General features: G+C 33.8%; 1 protein-coding gene across 1 annotated transcript in view; it reads right to left on the reverse strand.

Annotated features, from left to right (window-relative positions):
- LOC108770567 (neurotrimin) overlaps positions 1-25238 on the reverse strand; it is an 86260-nt gene that overhangs the window by 2938 nt on the left and 58084 nt on the right. Inside the window, exons 3-7 of the mRNA XM_018522209.1 lie at positions 21948-22155; positions 11099-11254; positions 6422-6550; positions 5167-5304; positions 2843-2995 (exon numbers count right to left, since the gene is read on the reverse strand). Of these exons, the coding sequence (XP_018377711.1) occupies positions 2843-2995; positions 5167-5304; positions 6422-6550; positions 11099-11254; positions 21948-22155 (784 nt within the window). The remainder of the gene's footprint in view (positions 1-2842; positions 2996-5166; positions 5305-6421; positions 6551-11098; positions 11255-21947; positions 22156-25238) is intronic.

The following is a 25238-nucleotide window of genomic DNA, read 5'->3' on the forward strand; positions in this document are numbered from 1 at the left end:
GCGGTAATGAATATTGCGACTGTGGTTTAAGATGCTCAGAGCTCTTCTACCTCACTGCAATTAGCCAGTAATGTGTTCCACCGTAAGATCCGTAATTCTATTCACTTCACTACTAGTGATGCCTGCCATTTCATGATAACGTGCTTTATAGCGCCTGAAGGTGAGCAATGATCAACCGTAGGGCTAAAATAATTCAACTTGTCTTCTTTCCATTTATCTTTTTATCTGTCTTTCGCAAAGAATTATGAATAAAGCGGAGAATTATGGATATACCTTTAGAAGTTTCATTCGCACCATCAGTCTTAAAGAGGTAAAAGCGTCAAACGATGGAGGGACGCAATTGTTTTATTAGTACTCTATACTATACAATTATAGAAATTAAGAGAAACTTAATAATTCTACGCGTGGCATGCGTATTGTGTCTGCACGTTCAGGTAACTTATCAAATACACAATTTAACACAACTATAATTTCAGTATTGTAATATACCAAGTACATAGATAACGATAAAATAGTAATTACGCTAGTAATTGCTAATAATTTTCCTAGAGTAACTTTACCGTATAATAGTAGCGGATATTTCGAAATCAGATTTGCTGGGCCAATTGCGACTTAATTCTTTCTCAAAGAACATCCGCTTCTACCGGCAAGCGAAGCAAAAGTGAACTAATAACCATGGCTACCACGGCACGTTTATCGGTCACATCTATACGCGCGCGCGCGCGCGCGCGCACGCTCCCTCATCCGGCCATATAATGCAATTTGAATATAGGCCATCATGCACAGACTTTGCATGCCATGCGTGCACGTCATTGTACAGACTCGGAACGAGCGACGCGGTGGTGCAAAGTTCCCTCGCAATATTAGCTGCTCTTAAAGCATCCCCTTCGCGACTTGTTCTCTTTTCGCGCCATGTCCGTCGATAATTCGTCCTTTCTTACCCTCCCTGCCCTCCAACCATCCTTTAGTCAAGCTCAAGTAAGATTCCCATCGAAGTTAACCGACTTTAGCGGAACATGTAATCCACAGACTAGTGCACCCCCTCCACCGCGGTAATTATTGCTAATATTGTTAAACGTGTCGCGCCGCCGGAAAAAGCTCCCGTTAATAGCGACAGAGAGGCATGCTAGTCGACTGACGTTTCAACGGAACGCAAGCCCGTTGAATTAAATTGCTGGGCTAATTATTGGAGAAGTGATTCGCGAGAATGGAAATTCGTGATGGTCTGTACAGGCGTGCGGGCGTGTCTCCGGGCTTCCCCGTCGTCGCTTCGACCGCAGCATTTTATTTGCAATTGTCAGTAATTAAGTGCCTCACTACGGTCTTTTCTCCCCCTCCTCCTTTCCGTTATCCAATCATCATGAACGGCGATTTTTGTTAAAGCCATCGTTTCCTTCCTCTCCCTTTGAACGCATCGCTTCCGTCCGACCTCGCCACCGTCGGCACTCTAATTGGAGAGACGACCAATTAACATCAGCGAGATCGAACGGAACAGACGGGTCGTGCTTTACGCATTTGGCGTGCTTGCCACTTGAACCTCATGCGTGAGATCCAATGAAATATAATGACGGCGAGCGGAATGGACGCATGACGTATAAGTGACGCGAAGATGAGATGACATGACGTGTGACGCGACTCAATGCGATGCGACACGATACTACGACTCGGTCTCTTATTCCTTATACTTGATTTGCAGCGACGATTTGCCTCCTAGTATGTCTCCTTATTGAAATTTATTTTCTCTTTGCTCTTCTTATATTTCCTCGCGCGAAAAAAATGGCAAAGTTACTAACATTGTTAGCTAACGAGCGGCAACATCTTTTACGTCCTGCAAGATCGCTACTCTTTTACCCTATCAACGCGACGAGGGTAAGTGGTAGAACAAGGGTAAACAGGTATGGAGGTTGTCTAGCTTCCAAAGTTCATATGCATAGAACGATGATAGAGATCAAGCGACGGCATCGTGGAACGGTGCAGGGAACGAGGGGTATTGGTACACTGAGATTGGGGCAATTACGTCGAGTAGGCAATATCGATCGGCGATAAACCGATAAGTTATCCGTTTAAGAATCGTGCCCGCCTCTGGTTAAATTTCGAGACAGGAGAGATGTTCCGTTGCTGTCGAAATAATCGTGTTGTCGGGATACCAGTAAATTTTTTATTCATCTCTCTCGCCGCGCGTACACCATTACGCCATAATGAGTTTTAATCCATACATACGTTTTCATGAAACATGTTTAACTAAAAAATCCGTATCGTATTTTCCAGTAATAAGCAAAACTAATTTAAATCCCTTATGTAAGATTAATGCGATTAAAAATAACAAAGATAATATAATAATATTAACGTAAAACTCGAGTTTGCGTCATCTATTAAAATGTAATATTTATATTAACTATTTATATGTAAAATATATAGGGTATGCAAGTAACTAATCCTTTTTTGTTGCACATGATTTTTGCGCGCGATGCAGGTAAAACGGGAAGTAGAGGAGCAAAGAGAGTATGGCAACATTTATAAAATAAAATTTAATTATCAGTAAATTATTTGTATCACGTAATTACGTCAGATAATCACTATGAGCATGAATATTAAAACACACATACAGATAATACATGCAATAATATAATAATATATATATTATGAAAATTAAAAGAGATATTTTTAGCGCATGCAGTTTTTCGTACGTAGCATGCAAAGTGAACAAAGGATTTAGAAATCGGCTTGAAGTAACAAACGATTAAACGTTTTTTTTATGCGAAGATAAGCAAGTAATGTACATAGCGCAAAAATACGTTACGTGCAACTTATGCAGATTAATGAGTTCATAAATGTTACTCACTGTAAAGTTTTATCTTTCCATCGGTCTCTCCGAGGGAGTTCGTCGCCACGCATCGAAAGGTTCCGAAATCCTGTGCTCGTACAGATTTTATCACGAGCTTCATAAGTATTTCATATAATCCTTTAGGAATTGTTTCGACCTTATAGTTCTCGTCTAAAAAGCGTTGAAAATATCGGTGTATAGATTAAGCGTAGTAAATGTATCGAAATCGCAAACGCTAATTTCCATAGAGATTTACGTGATCAATCAGCGCGCATACATACAACATTATATAAATGTATAGTTTATAAAGAAACACACACTCATTATATCAAATTGTTATATCAAATGCGTGAGCCAATGAAATCAACAATAATTAATAAAACAAAGCTTATAAAGCGCACGCATGACTAGATGAAAAATACATTCGTTCCTCCTAAGTCAATGATTCAGAAGGTTGTTAACGGGAAACGCATGACGTACAAAACCGGCTTTTTCGCGTTGATGCAATTGTACTTGTCTCTCGTTAAAAAGCTAATTCGTTTCGCGTGTTTGCCGCGAATGGAGGAGCACTAACTAGACAGGCTTCCATGGCAGCCCGGAATAACAGAAAATTCCGGATCGATGCAGCAGTAAACTTCATATTTACGTTCTAAGCCGCTTAAACATTATGGAACCGCACAAAGTACGCACGGAACAGACCATGTTATTCGTGCAAATGTCGTTTTCGTTCTGGCACGTGGAAGACGACGTGAATGTCGATTTTCGTGTTATTAGTTCCAAGCTATACGACACTGTCGATGCGGAAAACAGTTATTTCAGAGGAAAGTTTACCGGCGTTCATATCGGTATATCTTGTGTTATCCGAAGCAATAAAAAAATCATATACTTCTATAAGAGTTCGTTCGCTGTAGTCTTCGATTATAAGAGTATACGCGATTTTATAAATACGTATCAAAAAATCTGTGAAATACGATACACGTAAAAAAAATTTTATTGTAAAAACATTTCGTTGGGATATTTATTTCTGATAATGAAAAAGAACATGTAAAATTTGTATGTAATAAAAGTAAGTTTAATACGTGACCGTACATTTTAATTAATAATTTTGATATTTATTACATTTATAATATTAGTAATTAATTTATAATAATTATAAATTTTTGGTATCATTTTAATTAATTTTATTAGTAATCTATTTTTCTTTGAATGTTTTATGTTTTATTATCTGTATTTAATTAATGCTCTCCTTTGACACTTTTATTATATTTATTAATATTAATCTAGTAAAACATAAAATAATGCCAGTTAGTAATATTATTTATGCGTACGTATTTGTATAATGTAAAGAATACAGAGTAGCACTGAATTTAGAAATATCAGCTAAATACTAACAAGAATGATCTCTTTGTAATTAATTGAAAAAATTTTCAATGCTAATATTATCCATCGATTTGTGAGAAACTTTCGTCAAACGCCAATTAAGCTACTAACAATCGACTTTGCGATAGTAGATAAAAATTGCCATCTGCATAAAAAGAATTTCGCGTGTTCTTAATTAATTTGAAGATCATTCATTATAACGCTTTAAGGAAAAATTTTAGCCTGTACGAAGGGTACTGTCACGGATTAACGACCCGACGCGAGATGGCACGCACACGTCTTAAGTTTTAATGCCGCTGCCCTTGCCCTTAAACCCTTGCATATCGCAAAGGTGCATGGTAGCAATTAGAGTGAAACGACCACGTTAGCGCGGTGTAATTAAGGCGAATTGCATTACAGCTGCTCGTGCGTGCACCTCCCGACGTGTTCAAAAAAAAAGGGAAAAAAAAGAGAAGAAGAAGGAAAGAACTTGTAACAATTATTTTATAAATTGGAATAAAACGCGCTCTCGGTTTCATTAAAACTCTCAATTTTTTCTACTTTTGAGACAATGAGTATCATTCATTTATTCTTTAAATATTATCTTAAGAAGCAAATTCAATGTTTGTATAACTTGAAAAAGAAATAATTAAAACTTATTTTATCTCGCAATGAGAGAAATTTAAGATGGAATTATTAATATCACTGTCTTAATATCTATGATAAAAATATTAATATTATTTTGCATACTTCTGTACGTTCTATTCAATTTATTCTGAATAAATGTTAATTAATTAGTTGTCCGTCATATTGATAATTGATTTTTATTTATGTTTAATAAGAGCATAGAAAGTAATTTAAAATATTTACTTTTCATAAAGCTGCCTTAATTAAATTATTCTTTTCCTGTACACTATTTCTGTATTACTGTTGATAAAAGCGAAACGCATATTATATTTGGACAAACAGAAATACATGCTCACCATTGGCAATAGTTTCGTTCGATGGTTTCGTCCAATATGTGATAGGACTGGGATGAGCTTCGCTACGACATTCCAACGTAACAGTTTGTCCCTCGTAACCACCCACTAGCTGATTCTCGATCCAAACCATTGGCTGAACTGTGCACACAAGATGATATATTTCAATAAAATATCCATTAAAAATTACATGTTATTAATCTTAATCAAAGAAAACATTTTTTATTTTTATTTTATAAAAACTTGCTTTCTCATACTTTATTGAATTTTTTTATTACCGTGAGATAAGAAATCACACAATATAGCGCTAACTATATTAATTTTATTGTATAGCTCTGCAAAGAGTTGTTTTTAATGAACAAAGTCTAGCTGACAATATAATGTTAAAATACTTGACATTAAAAACTATATAAAGTTAGGAAAACACGGTACAGAATTTAACGAAATATCCAATTTTACGAACTCATCACAAGGTACAGCATCTGACGTTTGACGTAAAAGTCTTACTAAAGCTCCAGCCCCCATTTTTAAAACATGTTCCCTCGAAATAGGGCTCTCTTATTTTTTTAATCAATCCAGAAACGTCACTTGTCCTTTTAGTAAGCGACTTGTTATATAGCGTAGCAAAATTACGTAGCCAGCGGCAGGAAAGATTTAACTCCGTTTTCAGGAACAATGGCCCTCGGGATCAGCTATTCACCATGCCTACCCCGAGAGGCGTCATTACGCGAGATCGCTCACACCACACGCGAGTACGACAATTTAAAATATATTTTGCGACAAGCGCTCGACGCGCGTATAAGAAAGGATTTCTATTACCAGGACGGGGCTGAACTGCATAAAATATCATTCGTATGCATTTCCACAATTATATATGCGTGAAAAGCAAAGGACGGAAACAGTTAGAATTTTGATTGAATTAAAATTTACGAACTGAAGTCCTAATAATATTACATCGCGTATGGTATATTGTATAACATTCTGAAAAGATTAATTCCGGAAAATTAATTCACGATGATTGTGTGAATAAATTTCGATTAATCCTCGTTTTTCCAAGGGAGATTAAATAATTTCACGTAATATTTTTTTCCACCTTGTAAAACGGAGAGAAACTCATTTAATTATATTTCTCTCAATCGTAATGGAAAAGCCATTTATGCAACGTATTTCACCACGTTTCACGCTGCCGCTTGGCTGGAAGTGTTCCTTAGTGTTGGTCATAAAACGGAATTTAGGATCACGCAGCAAAATTACATACAGTGAACAGTGAGGAGGATCCGTTTGCTGACTGTTGGTGGCACCCCGTTGGACGCTATGCAGAGATACGGTCCCATATGGAGACGCGTGATTCGTGTTATTTCCAGCTCCGGACCCACGATACTCCCCGCTGCAACAGTTTACATATGTAGATGCGGGCATACAAATTCATATGGACATGGATTACGACGCATTATTATATACGCTTCGTTCATCGTTCAGTTAAACACACCTATGACACGATCTGACCAATTGCACACGTTAATACCGTGCCGTTAATTTTTAAGCATTCCTAATTATAAATATATTTTTGAAATTACAAATCATAAATTTAATCATCTCGGCTTATGGTTGACATTATCTTTTATAATAAAAGATAATAATTTAAATTGTTTAATATTACGATATAATTTTCAGAATCAAATAATAAACAAAAATATGATAGAAATTATGTATTATTGTAGCATAAATATATTAAATTCTTTTATTTTTTGAGATTAAAAGAGAGAAGAAGATATATTTTTATATGAATTTTGAAAAATATACATAGAATAACAAAAATAGTTTTGTTAAAACAAAAAATTTCGAATTATATAAATCGACCATGATCATATCTGCACGTGATTTGTGGAAAGGAAACAAAACTCTTTTTGCTAGCACTATTAATAAGATAATTTATTTGTGTATTAGAAATAACGAGTATGTTGAAGAAAATCACGCCTTTTGCGACATAATATTTTTTTGTAAAAATCCTTTTCTAAAACCAGAAAGCCTCTTTGGATTCATTATTTTCGATTATACACATATTTGATGTTTAAACTTACTGTTATTAGAAAATGCAACTGCAGTAATAATAATAAATGCATCTTTGTGTCACATGAAACAATGAAATATACACGTATCCAATTTTGACAAATAACTAATAACGTTTAAGTAATGTTTCTTCTCATTTTCTTCGTACCTTCTCATAATATATACCGTATATATACGCTGCATGTAATGTGTAGTGTTACTAACTAAGCGTATGCACGATAATTAAGTAGCAAGCGAGTGTAGGAACATGAAGCATACTTAAACTTATGTTCTGAATTTTGCGGAATATAGAAAATGCGTAAATTATAATACATATAGCACAAATATATATCCTTCAATTCATGAAAAAGCAATTAAAAGATTTCGCAATATAACAATGAAAAAATGGGACGTTGATTCACTACTAAATGACATAATTTCGTTAAACTTCACATTGTATTAAATGGAACGTAACATAAATATTAATATGCACAAAAGTGGACAAAGTAGCACTCATTACGTCAGCTGTAATTTCATATGTTGTAAATTAATATTTGCCCTCTGATATTTTCCAATAATTTCTGTTTCGCATGTTGCAATACGGTCGACTAGCTTAATATTGCGAAACAATTGATTTCAAGTTTAATTAAAATGTGTATTTCCTTAATTTCGATATTATATAATTAATCGTGCTAATCGATTTGTACATTGAAATTACAATTAGTTCCGCGTCGCGAGTGTGTAATGAAGTTAAATTGACAATCTAGCACATTCATTTCGAGATTGATTATCATATAATTTACATAGTTCCTTTACAGATCAACGGCCTACCGATGTGTAAGTATCTATATGTATATTGTACTACTATCAGAATGATAGTTTCATAATTTACACAATATGAGAATTTACAACTTATTAAATAATGTATTAATATATTTAAATAATATACAGACATATACACACATAACAATCCTATTTTAATAATATTATCACAAAATTTATGAAAGTATAGAAGTATACACATATATGTATGTAATAAGAAAATTTTAATGTCAAATATGGTAATTAAAATTTTTCTGTAGAATTCAAATAATCCAATCAGCTTGCAATCACAACATTATTACGTATTGCATTATTACGTATTATTAATTATTAAGATATCTATAAAATATTTATAAAATATTAAATGTGTAAAATACAAAATTATCGTTTTTTTTTAAATTTTATGAAAACTATAACGATAATTTTATTGTCAATTATCACATTTACTTAAATTAGTAAATTATTCCATTTGTTCTTGATTTGCTTTTAGCATTATTTTATTTATGTTAGACAGCACTTTGTCAATAGCATTTAAATATGTATCGCGAAATTTGTGTGTAACAACATCTGCATATTTTGACAACAATTTGAAAAGCTTTTTCATTCATACACCTGTTGAGGCTTTCGAGGAAAATTCGTACTTTAAATTTTTATCATGTGCACAAAAAGCAAAATCTCTTAGTATGAATTATCATACAAATAAGAAAACGCCGAACACTTTTCTCGACTATTATAGGAAGTCAAACGGAGTGCGCGGATTTCGATTGCGAAAATCGTAAGACCGATTGCGCGTTGCCGAATACTCCATTCTACGGTACTTATCGTCTAATGGAATCACGACTGAATCTTTCCGCAAGATCGACGTAAGACGAAGAGACGAATAGAGGGACAGCGAGATGCGACAAAATACTTAAAGTGATTTCTTAAAATCGGCTTTGAAAAAATGGAAGTTTCGTTTGGTGAATAAATCATCAGAAGTCGGTCACAAATCGATATTTTACTACAGGAAGACGTTCTCTCGTTTCTGACCCTTGGCACGATTTCACACGAAAGGATGAAAATATATTACGTGTGTGTTGCACGTCAGTTTGTTGGTCTTTGAAAAGTACTCCGAATTCAGTATGGACTGAGAATAGAAAAGGAAGGAGATGGCAAAAGAAGAGACGAACTTTTAAAGCCGTATAAGAGAGAAAGAGACTAAAGCGGTACTTTAGCTATCTGTCCGATGTACAATCGAAATGTCTCCGACACTTGCTTGCGCAATTAGTCAGCAAAAGTCTAAACAATCTTGATGCGGGCGGCGCGTAAAACAGGAATGCTGTTGAATGAAGGTGACAGCTGAAAGCATGTGATTGGATTGAAAGAACGGCAAATCTCTCAGATGAGATGTTTTTCGAGAACAAAAATTTTTGAATTGAATCACTCTTCTGAATCATTAATCTTTTGCCTCAATCTTACAAAAACTGAAATAACCAATTGTGAAATCTGTTTGAATGTATTATCAGACAGCATAAAAAATTGTTTAAAATATATAATTAGAATATAAACGTTTAAAAAATGTATCCAAATGTACTGGTATATTATTATAATTATAGAAATAAAATCTATTTATAAAAATTAAATTTTTATAATAATAGTTTCTTCAAATGGTACGTACAGAACGGTTTTTGTTAAAGTAATTTAAAAATTTAATTGGATAGAGATTTGGAAATGATTCTGTTAAACCATCAAAATAATGTAGGACACACAACTTGGTTACTAGAATATCAAAACTTTTTACAACGTTACTCATTATACTTGAGTGTTCTATATAATTATTTTGATAGTCCAACAAAGTTATTTTCAGATCTATATCTAGTTAAATTTTTAGATACTTCAATAAAATCATTCTTTCTGTGTAATAATCAAACTGTATCTCTTCGTTGAAGAATTGTATTAATGGAAAGTTCTCGTTAAAACATTCTATCGCATTTGTATAACATTCCTTTTACAATAATTAAGAAATTAAATTACATGTTGATTACTAGTTCCTGCTAGATTTTACTCAAGACGGCATAACGACAGAAATTCGTTCGGAATTGTAAACAAAATTAATTTCTCACCGAATGGGTTAAGTAAATGAGTTTATATTATAAATGCTCAGCAATTTCATTTCGATGGACATTACGCCGACGGCACTTTGCTGATAATAACATCAGGAAAGAAACCATTTTGTGTAACGAATCGTTAAATTCTTTCGTCAATTGCAAGAGACTGTAACAGGCAAAAAGATGATAAGACAGAGAAAGTAGAAATTACTGTTGAAAGTATTGTATCATCAATGCAATAAGGAAATAAATTGAAAATCAAAAGTTTTGTAAAAATAAAAATATATAATAAGCAAATGGATTAATAGTACAGAATAAAATTATTAGGGAACAAAATATATTTCTTTTACATTCTTTATGGTATATAAAAGTTCATTCTCGTCTATTTTGTTTAAATTTTTCTATTCATTTCTGTTCTATTTTGTTTAAAAAAAACAAGAAAAATTTGTGAATGCATGCACTTGACAATATGTTAGAGATTCAAGAAAGAAATTTGCATTGTTTATTTCATTTACAACCTTTATCCGATTATCAGACGTGTTCAATGTACAATGAATTCAACAAAAGGCGCGTTCGTATCGGTTCAATGCCGTCCATCAAAACTCATTCAATGATACGATACGAGAGCACAATAAACGTCTCGCTCAATCAGCGCGAAACGAGACGGCGAGCTTTCTGTCACTCTGTTTTGGAGTGAGATCGAGAAAAAGCCTCGGAGCTGTTCTATGAGCAGCGGGTTATGTTCAATATAACGCGAAACAACGCGAGACAACGATGCCGATGGGGTTGAAAGGAGACACAGAGATTGGATGAGAGGAAACGAGACTCTATCTAGAGTAACAACCGTCATTCGTTGTACGATGGAATACGCGACAATCGGCGGCCAACGAAGCGGTGCACCGTATGGTAATAGTACTAACAATAGTGTAGTAGTAGTAGTAGTAGTAGTGGTGGTATAGCAATACGAAGATACGTACCCTGCCAGTTCGACAAGCTGATCGTGCCACCCGCCTCACGACGCCACGTGACCGTCGGCTCCGGTGTTCCTGTTGCCGCGCATCGTAGCGTCACGTTGCTACCCTCTCGCACCACCATATCCGTGCTGGTGGGATAGTCCAGGATGTCCGGCGGTACTGAAACAATAACCACATTGCGACGAGAACGTCCCAGAGGTCGGATGGATACGAGCACGCGCGCGTACCAACGCGCGCGACTGTGCGCAATGATCATTCGCGCGGACCAGATAGATGGTTATCTCGCGACGAGCGGATCATGCACCGTCGTCTCCCGTCGTGCTATATCCCGCGTGTATACACCGCACACGCCGCGGGAGCACGCGTGGCACCCACGCATCCCTGGGGTTCGCGCCCCATTCGTTCGCGCGGATGGAGAATTCGCTCGTAAAATCTCGATTCGCTCAGCCGATCTCGCGTTCGTTTGAATTTTTCCAGAGTCCCGGACCACGTCCGGCCACCCGGGCTCACCCTCCGCTTCCGCAGGGAAATACCTTTTTGTTCCATTGAAGGAATGATTTCTTTCTGTTTTCTTTCTTTTTTTTTTCTTTTTTCGTCGAGCTGATTTTTCGCGCGTGACTTTTAACGGTCCGTAAAATCCACGTTACTTTTGTCGCAGCCGAAAGCTCGACGGGAGTAGTCCGAGTAGTACGATGACGCGTAGTATTAGGGCGAATCTGCTTTTTACGGCACGTACGTGCCGTCGGGCACGAGAGCAAGCAAGCTGCTGGATAAAATTTGGATAAGGCTTACTTATCAAGCAGATATGTAAAATTGTCATGAGCTAGATTACCATACGAAATAACTGTAACTATTATAATTCGTACGGCTATGCACGCTTTAAAGCACAAAATTACAATTTTTTTCATTTATGCGCACATACATCTTTAATATATTTACATAAATATCTGCAATATGTATATGTTGTTTTTACGAATTTCACGGAATGTAATGAAGCTGCAATTTATTAGTTCTATAAATTAATGCACGCGAATAATACAAATAGGATCTGAACTGACTAAGAGAACGATATAAGTGGATTACTCAAAAGGAACTATATAAGCAACTAATATATCATGCAAAGTAATTCATCACGTCGCTTTATCCGAGTTTAGTAAATGACAACTGGATTCGATATGGCGAATTGTTTTGCACTTAGACGATACATTAGGTAGTTTAGAGTTGCCGTCCATTCCACTAATCTGAATAAATAAATCAACTAAAGCATCAAAATCAATGCTAATCCAGGTATTTTGGGTTGAATCTCTCTTGTCTCATTTGCATTACCATTTTTATGCTAATCTGTCTCGTTTTAAACAATTTAAATCTGTTATTCGATCATTTTTTACACAAAAGTGTTCTTCAAAAAGATACGACGACATAAAAAATACATGTATTTGAAAAATAAAATAGCTGACTACAATCGTGAAAATTTCTCTCTCTTGCTTTAACAAAAACAATAAAATATTCCAGAGAAAAACCACTCAGCACGATAGGGACAAAAATTTGCAGGAATCTCGTCCCTCTTGCAGTTTTGTATTTGTAAAATGATTGAACGAACGTTATTTATCCATTTGTCTTGAAACATATTTATCAAATGAGTTTAAATATAGAAGAATCGTATTATCGTATTCAGAATGTGCTTTAATAAAGAGAGCTTCATGAAAAGATGTAAATTTAATTATATCTTAATCTGCTGTGGCGATTACCGTATTAGTTAGTAACGCAATAACTATATTCTCGGACTACGGACTACGGATTACCATATTAGTTATCAACGCAAAAGCTATACACTCGGATATTTAAATAATTAATTGAATTTTTGATAATTTAAGTATAGCTTCTCTCGTCCTCTTTCTCTTTTTCTATTTAAAAAAAGGTAGTGAAGAAATATAATTGTTATAATTATGTATTTTAATAAAATAGGAGGTTATTGTAAATTAGTTGAGATCTGTTTCTATCTCCTTACGAAGTAATTTTTATTTTATAAATCATATAAATGTGAAATTTACAATTAATTAATGAATATTAATTATCTTATAACTTGCGCATAAATTATGCATTATCTTCAGTCTTTATATTCACTTCACATAAAAAGCAATTAATAAAATTACTCAAGCTTTACTCAATTTTTTAAAAGCATTGATTTTAATTTAGCGCGCGAGATATTCACCTTTTTCGACGTATAATATATTTGGCTGTCTGTAATGTATGTAATAAAATATGTTAATGATAAAACATTATTTTTATAAATGCGTAAATAAAGTACTTGATACTTTTTTATGTTCTAATTATATAAACGATAAAAAATTTCAAAAGTGCTAAGAATCTTTTTGAATTCTTCTTTATTTACATGAAAAGAACGACTTTTAAAAATATTTAGACGTTTAGCTAGACTGCACATATCTGAAAATAATTTTGTTTGGACCATTAAAATATAGAACGTCCAAACTCCAAACTGGTTGCTAGAATGTATTTTTATGAATCAACAAAATTATTTTCAGATCTCCGTGTCTGCTTGACTTTTTAGATACTTCAAAAAACCATTCTTTCCGTACAAATATCTGTTTTACATTGAAATTCAGATGAATTAATAACTTGCAAAATTTTTACGCCAGCATCAGTAACACAAAGATTATTCGCGAATACACGGAAGCGACCTTTTCAAAACAGCATAGGATATAGAATAAGGTTTATTATAAAATATCGTCGGCTCTTCACACACCCACACGATGATCGACCAACGTACTCTTTGCGAAAATAATCTTCACCGCGAATGAGAGGCCATTGACGCGATACATTTTTCGCGGCAACAATGCGAAGAATTTCGTTATCGAGTTGCTTTCGAAACGGAATAGAGCCGAATATGGTTGGTACACATGCAGTTTGTACACCGGAAAGACGACTGGCCGGGAATGGTTTCCCATGGCTTACACGGACTAAGTTCTTTCCTGGTCACGAAAGAGGCTACCTTCGTGAATAGTCCTCTCTCAGAGACCGACGTCGCGTCCCCCTGGTGAGTTACGAAAGACGTGTTCGGAAGGCAAAGAGGTTCCAAGACGAAGTTTCCGCGGATGCGAAAAAGCTACCAACGCGAATGGTGCTTTCGTGTGCTAACGAGACGACGAGGGTGGACCGAGAGCTGCGATTGCATAACAGCGTAAATCCGAGAGGCACATAAGGAATACAAAGCTTTCTCTTTACGATAATCGATAAATAACTTCTCTTTATTGCCGATAAATAAATATAATTAAGAATAACTATACCATAACGATTTCTTTTTACAATACATAAATCTGAATAATTTTCCGTCATTTTCAATATACATATATTTCGATAAACGTTTTAATTCATCATAAAATAAATCGGTCAAATTTATTTTAAATTTTGAAATATTCGATAAACATTTCAAAGTATAAAAAAGTCGACAATACACAAGACTACAGTTAAAGCAGCATCTACAGTACAAAGTATTCCTGCGCAATAAATGTTTGTGTGGTCCAACAAAGAGAAAGTCAAAATGATGTTCTCTGACGACATACCTAGTAGGATCACGGCAGAACAGTCAAATACCGAGGGCAACCGTACAGCAACGAATTCTTCCAAAGAATTAAGCGGGCATCGGCCATCGAGCAAAAAGCAATTCCATGCAGGCATCGCTACGCCCGCCGCCGTCACAGGTCACAGAGATATCACCGGGTCCGGTGCGCAATTCATTTCGCGCTTTGCCCCGACTACGTCGGGCGCAAACGGGGCGAAAAAAAGCGCCGTATCCGCAGATAGTATATTTATTGATACGGGAAAACAATTGGGTCGAATTTATTATTTCACGCGTGCCCGCGCACCGACGCGCGCCGTTGTTTTTGTTTGCCCTCGCGGGATCGCGTTTTATTCGTGTGGACTGTACACAACCGCGTTTCATACCGCCGGTATCTTCGAGTGTCCTTTTGAATGGCCGCTATATTTTGCGACGGTCCGATAACGTTTGAAAAGTTCGATCGGTCGAAAGCGAGACAGCGTTTAGACCAACGTGACACTAAATTGATGCGTACGCGCCGATGCTTCGATGATCGAGTTACGCAAAGGTGCAGCAAGAACTATAAACCCTTTGCCATTTGAGATAATTTCGAGTAATGCGATATTATATCTTTTATTTCTATCGCTATTAACATTACATAATAGCACAATCGATATCCTTCCTCAAAACGTTGTAACGTTTTACGTAAAGTTCGAAAAACTTATTTTGTAAATTACAATAATTTATTTAGAAATCTGTAGAGATATATGTTATAAATATCGATAGCAGCGCGATTAATTAAAATCTATTTTGATAATTTTATCACATATTTTAAAAATCAATTGTAAAAAAATTTGAAGTTTTTTGTCCAATATAAATAAATGCATCAAATTAAGGGAGAAAAAAGAAAAAAGTAGATTTTATTATCTTTTAATGACAAAATAAATTGGCGTTTTTTCTATGTAACTGCAGTATGCATTTAAATCCAATCTCTCTCTCTCTCTTTCTCACTCTGAATTAAATACGTATTAAATAGCTATATATTTGTGTTGCATTCACCAATATATATTTTACACAATCGCATGTACTCACGTTGCGATAATGTACAATCAAGTAATTGGTCATATAAGTTAGTATATGTAAAAGCATCATGATAAAGCAAGTTGACCAAACTAGTAATTTCACTACGATAAACAATAAATTTGGTTGGTTGCAATATAAGCTCAATTTTATACATTATATGGGTACTCTAAATATACACATGTATCAAAGAAGCAAAGGTTATGACGCTCGTATTAACATCCATAAACTGTTATAAATTTAAAAGAGAGTTTATAAAATTAATAATAAGAAAAATATCACTGTTATATAACGAAGACCCGCACGGCAATTGCAATACGCATTCAATAATCGAATTCGTGCAAAATAAAAAATAAACTGAATGATAAAATTTCTGCAAGTCAATATTTTGAACCGCGCTACGAATCTATATGCAATATTTGCTATTTCCATATTTCAGCATTTTGCTATTTTTATATTTAAAAAAAAAACTTGGAAATTGAACTCTCTCAACAAGTTTGATTATCCAAAGCTGATTATCGCGAAAGTGTACAAACAAAACGATATTTGCTACAATTTACATGCTTGTGTGAATTTATATTCCGGCATAAGGAGAATTATTATTATTATTACTGCTATCGAGTAGTTATTTTCTCTCAGTTAAATTTTTTTCACATTTTTCGAGTTTTATTTCCCTTTATAATAATTTGTTAAAAAATTGAAAAAAAATTTTCACAAAATTACAACAAACTTTTCACTCACACATCGTCTAAGTAATAATATCGCGGTTTCAACGAATAATGCAAGCGTTCTGCGTATCAAGCTTTTTATATCCTGCATATAAATCAGAAGAGACAAATCCTTATAAGAACGAATATTAGAAAAATATAAATATAAATATAAGAAAGATAGGATAAAATCAGGGATTATGGCATAGGCTACTAATATGGAATAGTGGGTTATTTTTTAAACAAAACATTGCAATCTGGCGGTAATCGCTGAAAGTTATTGCAACTATTACCAAACATGTTATAACAAGCAATGAACTCGGTCCGACCAATCGTTTTGCTACAATTAACATTTATTCATTTTCGTTACGTCAGAAGATCCGGCAGCTTTTTCCAAAATGTGTTCTCACAAACTGAAGGTAAGTTTTTTTAATGCTTATATTGCACAGACGCTTTTAATAATGTTGCATGAACAATATTATGCAGATTAATTGCTATTTCAAACTTGTTTATTGCTACGGAAAGACTTTATTTGTCATATGACGACATGCAGGTAATGTGGAATACATCGAGGGTTGAGAATATGGAATAGATTCCATGCATATTAACAACTTATTCGTGATCAGATTAGGTTAGGTTAGATTACAGCATATATTCTATATTAGCTTATTCGCGATTTATCAGCTTATTTGCGATTTTTTATTTGTCCATGTGTAATAACATTCGTAATGATGCTATTATATTTTCTGTGTTACTGTACAATAAAAATTGAACAGTTTTCTATTTTTCTTGATCAGTTTATATAAATAAACAAATTTGGACTTTATTTATTGTATTATTTATTACTATGGTTAAAATTTCATCGGTATTCCATATTACATCCTATTTTTTAGGCTCCCCCCCCCCCATTTTCTCACTTTTGACTTTTTTGTTAATATTGACGTTGGACTTAAATTTTGGTGACTTTCATTTATTGGATGTTGTAGCTAACATATTCCTCAAGAGTTCTGTGTAAATTTAAAGTCTTCATATGTATTTATATCGGAGCAATGTTAATTTAAAAAAAGCTATTCCATAATCCCTGCTTTTACCCAATATCAGAAAGTTATACAAGATCAAGGTCAAAACAAATAAAAAAAGTAGAAAACTAATTTCGAAATGCGAATAAATTCGGAAACCGAGTCAGAATATTTGCAATTTAAAGTTACGACATGCTGGATGGTATAATAAAACGTCTCAAGGATTATACCAGAATTTTAGGAATGTACAATAGAGGGTAATAAATACGTACAAATATAATTTTTATACCTACACCTTATTCCTTTCTAAATGCAAATTAAAGCAAACCATGATTGACGGCTCGATATTACAACAGAAGGAAACAAACAACTAATTTCTTTATTTTATTTTACCTTTATTTCACGTTTAATCGAAGCGGTTATTATTAGACAAAAGTCAATAATTCACTATTATATACCAATTAATATACAGCTTGTTGCAAAACTATATCAAAGGCTTTGTTTTACAAATTAACAAACGAAAGATGCAAAATTAATTAATATATTGATTACGTTCCCTGACACTCATTTATATCATAATAATTTTGCGTTATTTTGCCATTTTCGTTCGTTACTGTTGGAGCAACGCAAACTACCGAAGAACGTAATGTCCATATATCATTCGATGAAACAAGATAAAGCAGAATAACTGACTCTTTTCTTTTCTCTCTTAGTCTTGGTGATATAGTCGACGATAGGACAGACCGATAAAGAAGAATCTTAACGAGGGGTTGCGGTGAAGTTAAACTATACGCTTATACAGGGCTCAACGGTGGCTGGGTGGTTTGCGGCGTGAGGAAGCCGACCGGTTATTAGAACGAGGAGTACGAGTTGCCGGGAAGGTGTCTAATAGCCCGCCAAGAGTACAATCGCCCTCGAAGGTTTTGGCGCGGGGGTACTTTACATATATTTGCATCCCGCCGCCACAAATCCAGCCGATCGCGAAAGGCCGAGACTAGTAACGCGGGGAGGCGTCTCTATCTTGGCAAGTCCGAAAGGGTTTGCCGAGGTGTGAAATCTTTAATCTGTTCAGCTGCTTTCTCGTCCGACAAAACGTTATTTCAGATTTCACTGCAAAATTCAACGCAACGTTGTTTTAAATTGACTATCATAGAAAACCATCAAGCACACGCGCGTATGTGAGTGGAGAGCTAACCAAGACAGACCGCAATCGATATAGAACATTTATACTAGTACAAAATAATATAAATATTTTAATATACTATCCACAGATGCAATTGAATTTTTTAAATTAAAATCTTTTTTATAAAATATTTATTTAAAAAAATATTTTTTATATAAAATTTGTATTTAATCATGATTTTGTTTTATACTTATTAATATATAAAAATAATAAACTTAGGCTTGTATGTGTGAATACGTTTACAAAGAGATGTGTTCCAGATAAACTGCGATCGATATTAAAATTGATTTCAGTAACGTCCACTAAATTAATTTCTTAATTCAAGAACTTTTATTACGTCGTCCTATTAATTTTTATCACGGAAGTTTCCTCTACGTAGACAAATTAAAGTTTTTTTCTTCAAATTGGATATTTAGCTGTACATCCGTTCATGAATGTTCGCTCGTCTTACTTAACTTCTAGTTAACGTGAGCTTTGCCATGTATCAATGGGATACTATCTGCGAGCTTGTTAAGAGATATAAATCAGTAAGCTTAGCTGAGGTATTTATGGAGATGCATTAGCTTTCCGCAAGAGTATAGAATGCCAGCATTTATTTGGTAATTTCCGGCAGTCTGATATTCATCTCTCGAATACTATTGCCCCGGAGCGCGATAGAGCCGATCAATGATCTCTAAAAGTCAAGAATTGTGTCAGACCTTCGTCAAGCTAACCGATAATTAATAGCAGAGTAGATACCTTCATTAATTTGAAAAATAAGAAATAAGAAATAAGAAATAAGCTGGTTGTGTCCAATCTACTAAAGATAACAAGTTAACTATCAAGCATATACATATAACGAAAAAATTTTGGAAAATTTAAAAAAGAAACTGTTTTATAAAAATAATCTTAATTTACTAAATAAAACAATAATAATTTCACTATTTTGTTAACAAAAATCACTTTACATAACTATTATTTAATGGTTAGTCAATATTTTATCAAAAATTATTTTATCAAAGAGAGAAATGCTATGATTATTAACTAATTGTAAGTTAAAACAAAAATAAAAAGTTGCTACAAGAATAATGTAATGAAATTCATAATATGTTTTTCTATCAAAAATAGGTTAATTAAAGTATAAATGAACCTTGAGGACATTATTATATGTTGTACATGTGTTGGGAAGCCGCGAAACAAATAATCAAGGATTGAATATCGGTGTCTTGTAGTAGCAATCACGGCTTTCTCTAGAGGTACTACGATGTCCGCTAAGACGACCGTAGTTGGCGAAGTTTGACAAGTTGGCGGTAACAGGGACGGTGGTACCAAGTGCCAAGAAAGTTCCGAGGAAGGATCAGTTGATGCATAGTCACGGGAAGAAGGATGCGCCCTGCCAGCAAAGGACGTGTTCCGCGGGACAATCGCGAGTTACGTATACATGGAAAACGCTGAATCCGCCTGTGCTTAGTCGAGTTTCGCAAGGACTAGTCAAGGATCCCGGACTTTCTGGATGGCGCGGGTTACAAATTCACGAGCAATCTCGAACGTACGATTTGCTCGCAAATATTTGTCGGCAGCGGTCCTTAAATCATTCCGAGATTCTCATTCCCCACTCAATTTTCCGCCTTTTAGGCGTTATGAAAACTGAAAATTGCATGCAATAAGTTTGATGTTGATTTTAAATTATGTGTGCTTAATATATGGCAGTCTTATTTTGATTCTAAAATGTACACACATATCAGTTAACGATGATTTAAAAAAGACTTGCACATATTTATACTGTTATTAAATAATCAAAAATATATGATCTAATGTTAATTATGCAAATGTAAATGTAATTATCCAAATAAGTGTAGTTTAAAACTATGCATTTCTATAATGATATGAAAATAGATAATTGTCGTTGTACAGAATAAAAAAAGAAGTGTATATGTATAAGTATATAAAAATAACGAATTTGGGATCTCATTTTCCGTAACATTCTGCTAGTGTCTTTTACAATCATTTCAAAGTTAATGATCAAGATTACAAAGTAGAGAAAAATTTCATCGAATATAAATAAAAGGAATATAAAAATAAAAATAGTAACGTGAAATAAAATATGCAACGAGTATTTGAGTAACGTTTTTTTATTAATCAAAATAATGCGTTTGAATAATTATAAATAAGTAATGGAAATTTTAGCAATAAATTTCATACGAGATAAAATTAATGGACCGTGCAAAGTTCGTACATTCAAAGCGTCGCATCTCACTGCCACTCATCACTGAGATTGTACGAGTTACATTTGCCAAATGTGTCAGGTATGACGTGTTAATCTATATTGAGTGTAGAGTGGAAATTATTTGTAATTTTTCAAACAGACCATAATGAAGCTACGCATGGTATTGTATTCATTCAGTGTATGTGACACACGATATTCTGGGCGACGGATATGAAAATGTTCTGCTCGACAAAACTTGCAATAATTATGATTTGTCATTTGTTTAATAGGACAATAAAATATTTGGGTTTAACAACGTAAATAAAAATTAATGTTACGTAATTTAATTTAATTTATACAATTTTTACATACGCAGCAGATTTATATGTCTGCTTTGATAATGTAGTATTTATCAGTATATATGCGTGTTTTTAGAAAATTTCTCTCGTTTTTTCTTGCTATCTCTTTCTTCTTCTAACATCTTACTGACAGCTCTAATTTAATATTATCTAATTTAATATTAAATATTATTGAATAATTAATATTTTCTTATATTATAGTATTTAATAACGTTTTGAATATAATTTCATTGGTACCACGATGTATATAGTTTTTTATATCGTGGTAGATTAGTTCACTTTCTATAATTTTGTTTTACGTTCTTTCCTTATTTCCCTCGCAAGTGCAATACATTATTATAATTATATTTCGTAAAATATTAAATAATTTTATAAAATATTACATTAATTGTACAATAAAAATAATTTTTTAATTAATTATTGACTTTAAACGACTTTAGAGAAGATATTATATTATCGGCAAATAAAAAGTAAAAATAAATCATTTGATGTATGGTAATATTTTATGGTATATATAGTATTAAAATTCAGTATATTTAAATATATTTAATATATTAATATATTAATATATTTTAATGCATTTACAGTTATTATTTTCTCTTGGATTATATATGTAAATTTTATATGACATTGATTATTCTTTTGTTTATAATTATCCTTCTGTTGATTCATTGATAAAAATAATGCTTATTTTTTAATGATAAATATAATATAGCAAAAAGATAATTTTTAAAGGAAAAGTAGAAGAGATCTGGATCTTTACCAACGACTTCGAGAAATCCAGTGATGCTGGACATCGGGTCAGTATTAACCTGGCACATGTACCAACCACTGTCAGTCTTGCGCGTTTCTCTTATGTGAAGAGACCACGCACGATGGCCACTATGTGTCACAGCGATCCTATGATTCTTCGTAATAACGTGAGTCGCTATCGTCAGAATCGTCTGCGTATCGACTCGTAGCCACGCTACCTGTAACACAAAATCAACGACGATAGGTAAATTGAATAATCCATTCAAATAAAACATCGCATGCAGCGTTGTATGCGTTATGCCAGTCTAAATGCCTGCGGTTTATATATCGAGTTTTTAGGCAGTAACATGAAGAGAATTTCAATTTAATTATAATAAATGATAAAAATGCGACGTAATGGAAGATATGTATATTAGATAAAATAGATAAATTAATTCATGTTGACAGACAAATTGTTGTAAAACATGGAAAATATAAAAAAAAAATACGAAAGTAGGGACGTTATTTTACAATAATAGAATTTTCATTTTAATTGGCTTTTACCGGCAATCAGCGATTCGTACACCAACATTTTTAAAATCGTTTTTAAACATCTAAAAATATTTTTATTCCGGGAATATTTCTTTCATATTTTGAATATAATAGTTTTAATTGCGATCGTTATATTTCAAATTGCGCTTTATTAATTCTTATCTAGAGTAATTAAGAAAATGTCATTTAACGAAGCGATTTCTTCAATTAAAAATAAAAATGATCATATGTTTGCTAAGCGTTTGGAGACATGCATTTCGAGAATATATGGATGGAATTAAATTTCGAGATGCACATTCCATATCCAGCTTTCCCGCAGCACTATCATATTCAGAGTGATAACAGACGCTAGTAGGTACTTTGTACCACTTTAGCCTGTTGCAGGCTGCGTTAGCAGAGTTAATAATGTATCATATCATGTAGCAAAACGGATTTACATTACAAGTTTCGTTCGATAAGAAATGAAAAAAAAAGAAAGCATTTAGAGAAAAATTTCAATTAATTCCGTTAACCCCAATAATTAGGAGTTATAAAAAAGGACTGACTCTAAACATATTTTTCTTATTATAATTTTTATCAAATAATAGTTTTGAAAAGTCAATACTTAAACTTTATTTAAACTCACCACTATAACTGTTTTTTTTTTCCATAAAACAAGAATTCATTTATTATATGATAGGTATCTACATATATATCGATACAAAAAAACAAAAAACAAATATTAATTATTAAAAACTTTTATTTTTATGAAGCAAATTGTAAATACAATTTTCTAATTTGTAATATTTATTTTAATCTTGATATAACAAAAAATATGTTATTGTAACTATGTGAGATGTAGGCAGTTGAGAGCAAACCCAGTTAGATTAAGCGTATATATATTTCATACCTCAATGATTAAATTATAACATTTATTATTAAAATGAACGTTTCGATTTCTTTTTAAGTCATCTTCAACATGTATATCTAGTTTACGATTACACTATTTAATTACTTGGCATGTTGAGATGATTTACAATTCCAGTGTTGAAATAACCGCCTTAATCAATTGTGTTAAGATCCAACATACCAAGCATAACATTGTAAGAACTCGATAATGATGATAAAAATATTACAAGATTTATAGATTTCATTTTTAAATTATTCGTTATTTCCTGGTCACAATTCGATTTGATTGACCAGGAAATAACGAATAATTTAAAAATGAAATCTATAAATCTTGTAATATTTTTATCATCATTATCGAGTTCTTACAATGTTATGCTTGGTATGTTGGATTTTAACAGTCACACAATTGATGGAGGTTATTTCAACACTGGAATTGTAAATCATCTCAACATGCCAAGTAATTAAATAGTGTAATTATAAACTAGATATACATGCTGAAGATGACTTAAAAAGAAATCGAAACGTTCATTTTAATAATAAATGTTATAATTTAATCATTGAGGTATGAAATATATATACGCTTAATCTAACTATGTTTGCTCTCGACTGTCTACATCTCATATAGCTATGGATTGGTTCTGAGAGCTTCTGTTAAATCAAATTTATGTTATTCTAACTTAGTCTTATACCATTTTATATTTAATTTTATTTTTACATGTCTATATTATATGTTATTTTATAAACGTACAACTCGAATTTCAATATTAACAAACAATAATAAAAAAATGCCTAAGCATTTAAAATAGAATTATAGCCATATTATCCGAATTGGGATTTCATAATTGAAACAATGTGTTAAATTCCTCGCCGAAACGTTCAAGAAGATGTTAAGTATCAAGATATAAAGCTATCATGCTAAGACGCTAAATCAACGAGAATAATAATGTGTGCGACCTAGTTACCGCTTCATATGTCGTGTACCATTTCCTACAAAAGCACACACAATCCTTTTATCTGATCCAATATTCGCGAAATACAGCAAATGCACTATGAAACACGTCTATCACTTTGTAGATTGCATTACGACCTAGCCAGGATCTCTCACTAAAAAAGTAAATAGTATTCTTACTCTTTGTACTTATTCTTTGTAAGAAAAAAAAAGGATAAATCTTTCTAGGACGATGTCACACGCGGTTTTACTTATGGATGTCCGTTGCGAGTCTTCCGCTTTCCGTGTGAGCCACATCCCTTCTTTCCTATCCCCGACCATCCTCAACCATCGTCTTTCCCGTCCTCATTGCGGAAGCTGTCAACGCGTCTCATCGCCCGAGTGCTACCGACAATGTACTCGAAGCTTTATACCAACCACGCTCGTAACATAAAGAAAGTGAGAATAGAAACAGAGAGAGAGAGAGAGAGAGAGGGGGGGGGGGAGAAGAACAAGAAGAGAAAGAGAGAAGCGCGGTGAAAGAAAGTCAGAAGGGAAAAAAACGGAGAAAAAGAATTTATTGTTACGCCAAAGTCATAATAAACTCTGCGCCGTTTTAGAGCACGTAACATCCGCTTCTTTACCGCATCCACGCAGCCCGTAGGCAACGTGTCGCATATAACGCATCTCTGCCGCGTGACGCGTGTGTGCCGTATGTACTGGACAGGTATAGGCGCTCTAGTCACGAGGAACAGCGAACGGGTAAAAGGGAGAACGTTTTGTGAAGGCGAGCGAAGGCGAGGGTGAGGACGAGGACGAGGACGAAAGCGGAAAAGCGGTGGTTACGTCCGTGGAGAAAGAAACCCGGAAAAGAAGGTGCCGGGGTGCACCAGAGCGAGCGGTGAAGAAAGCGGCGGTGAAGCGCGGACGGCGAAGGGAGAGGTGGGCGGAGAG

The sequence above is a fragment of the Trachymyrmex cornetzi genome, unplaced genomic scaffold (assembly GCF_001594075.2).
Source record: "Trachymyrmex cornetzi isolate Tcor2-1 unplaced genomic scaffold, Tcor1.1 scaffold129, whole genome shotgun sequence".
Taxonomy (NCBI): Eukaryota; Metazoa; Arthropoda; class Insecta; order Hymenoptera; family Formicidae; genus Trachymyrmex; species Trachymyrmex cornetzi.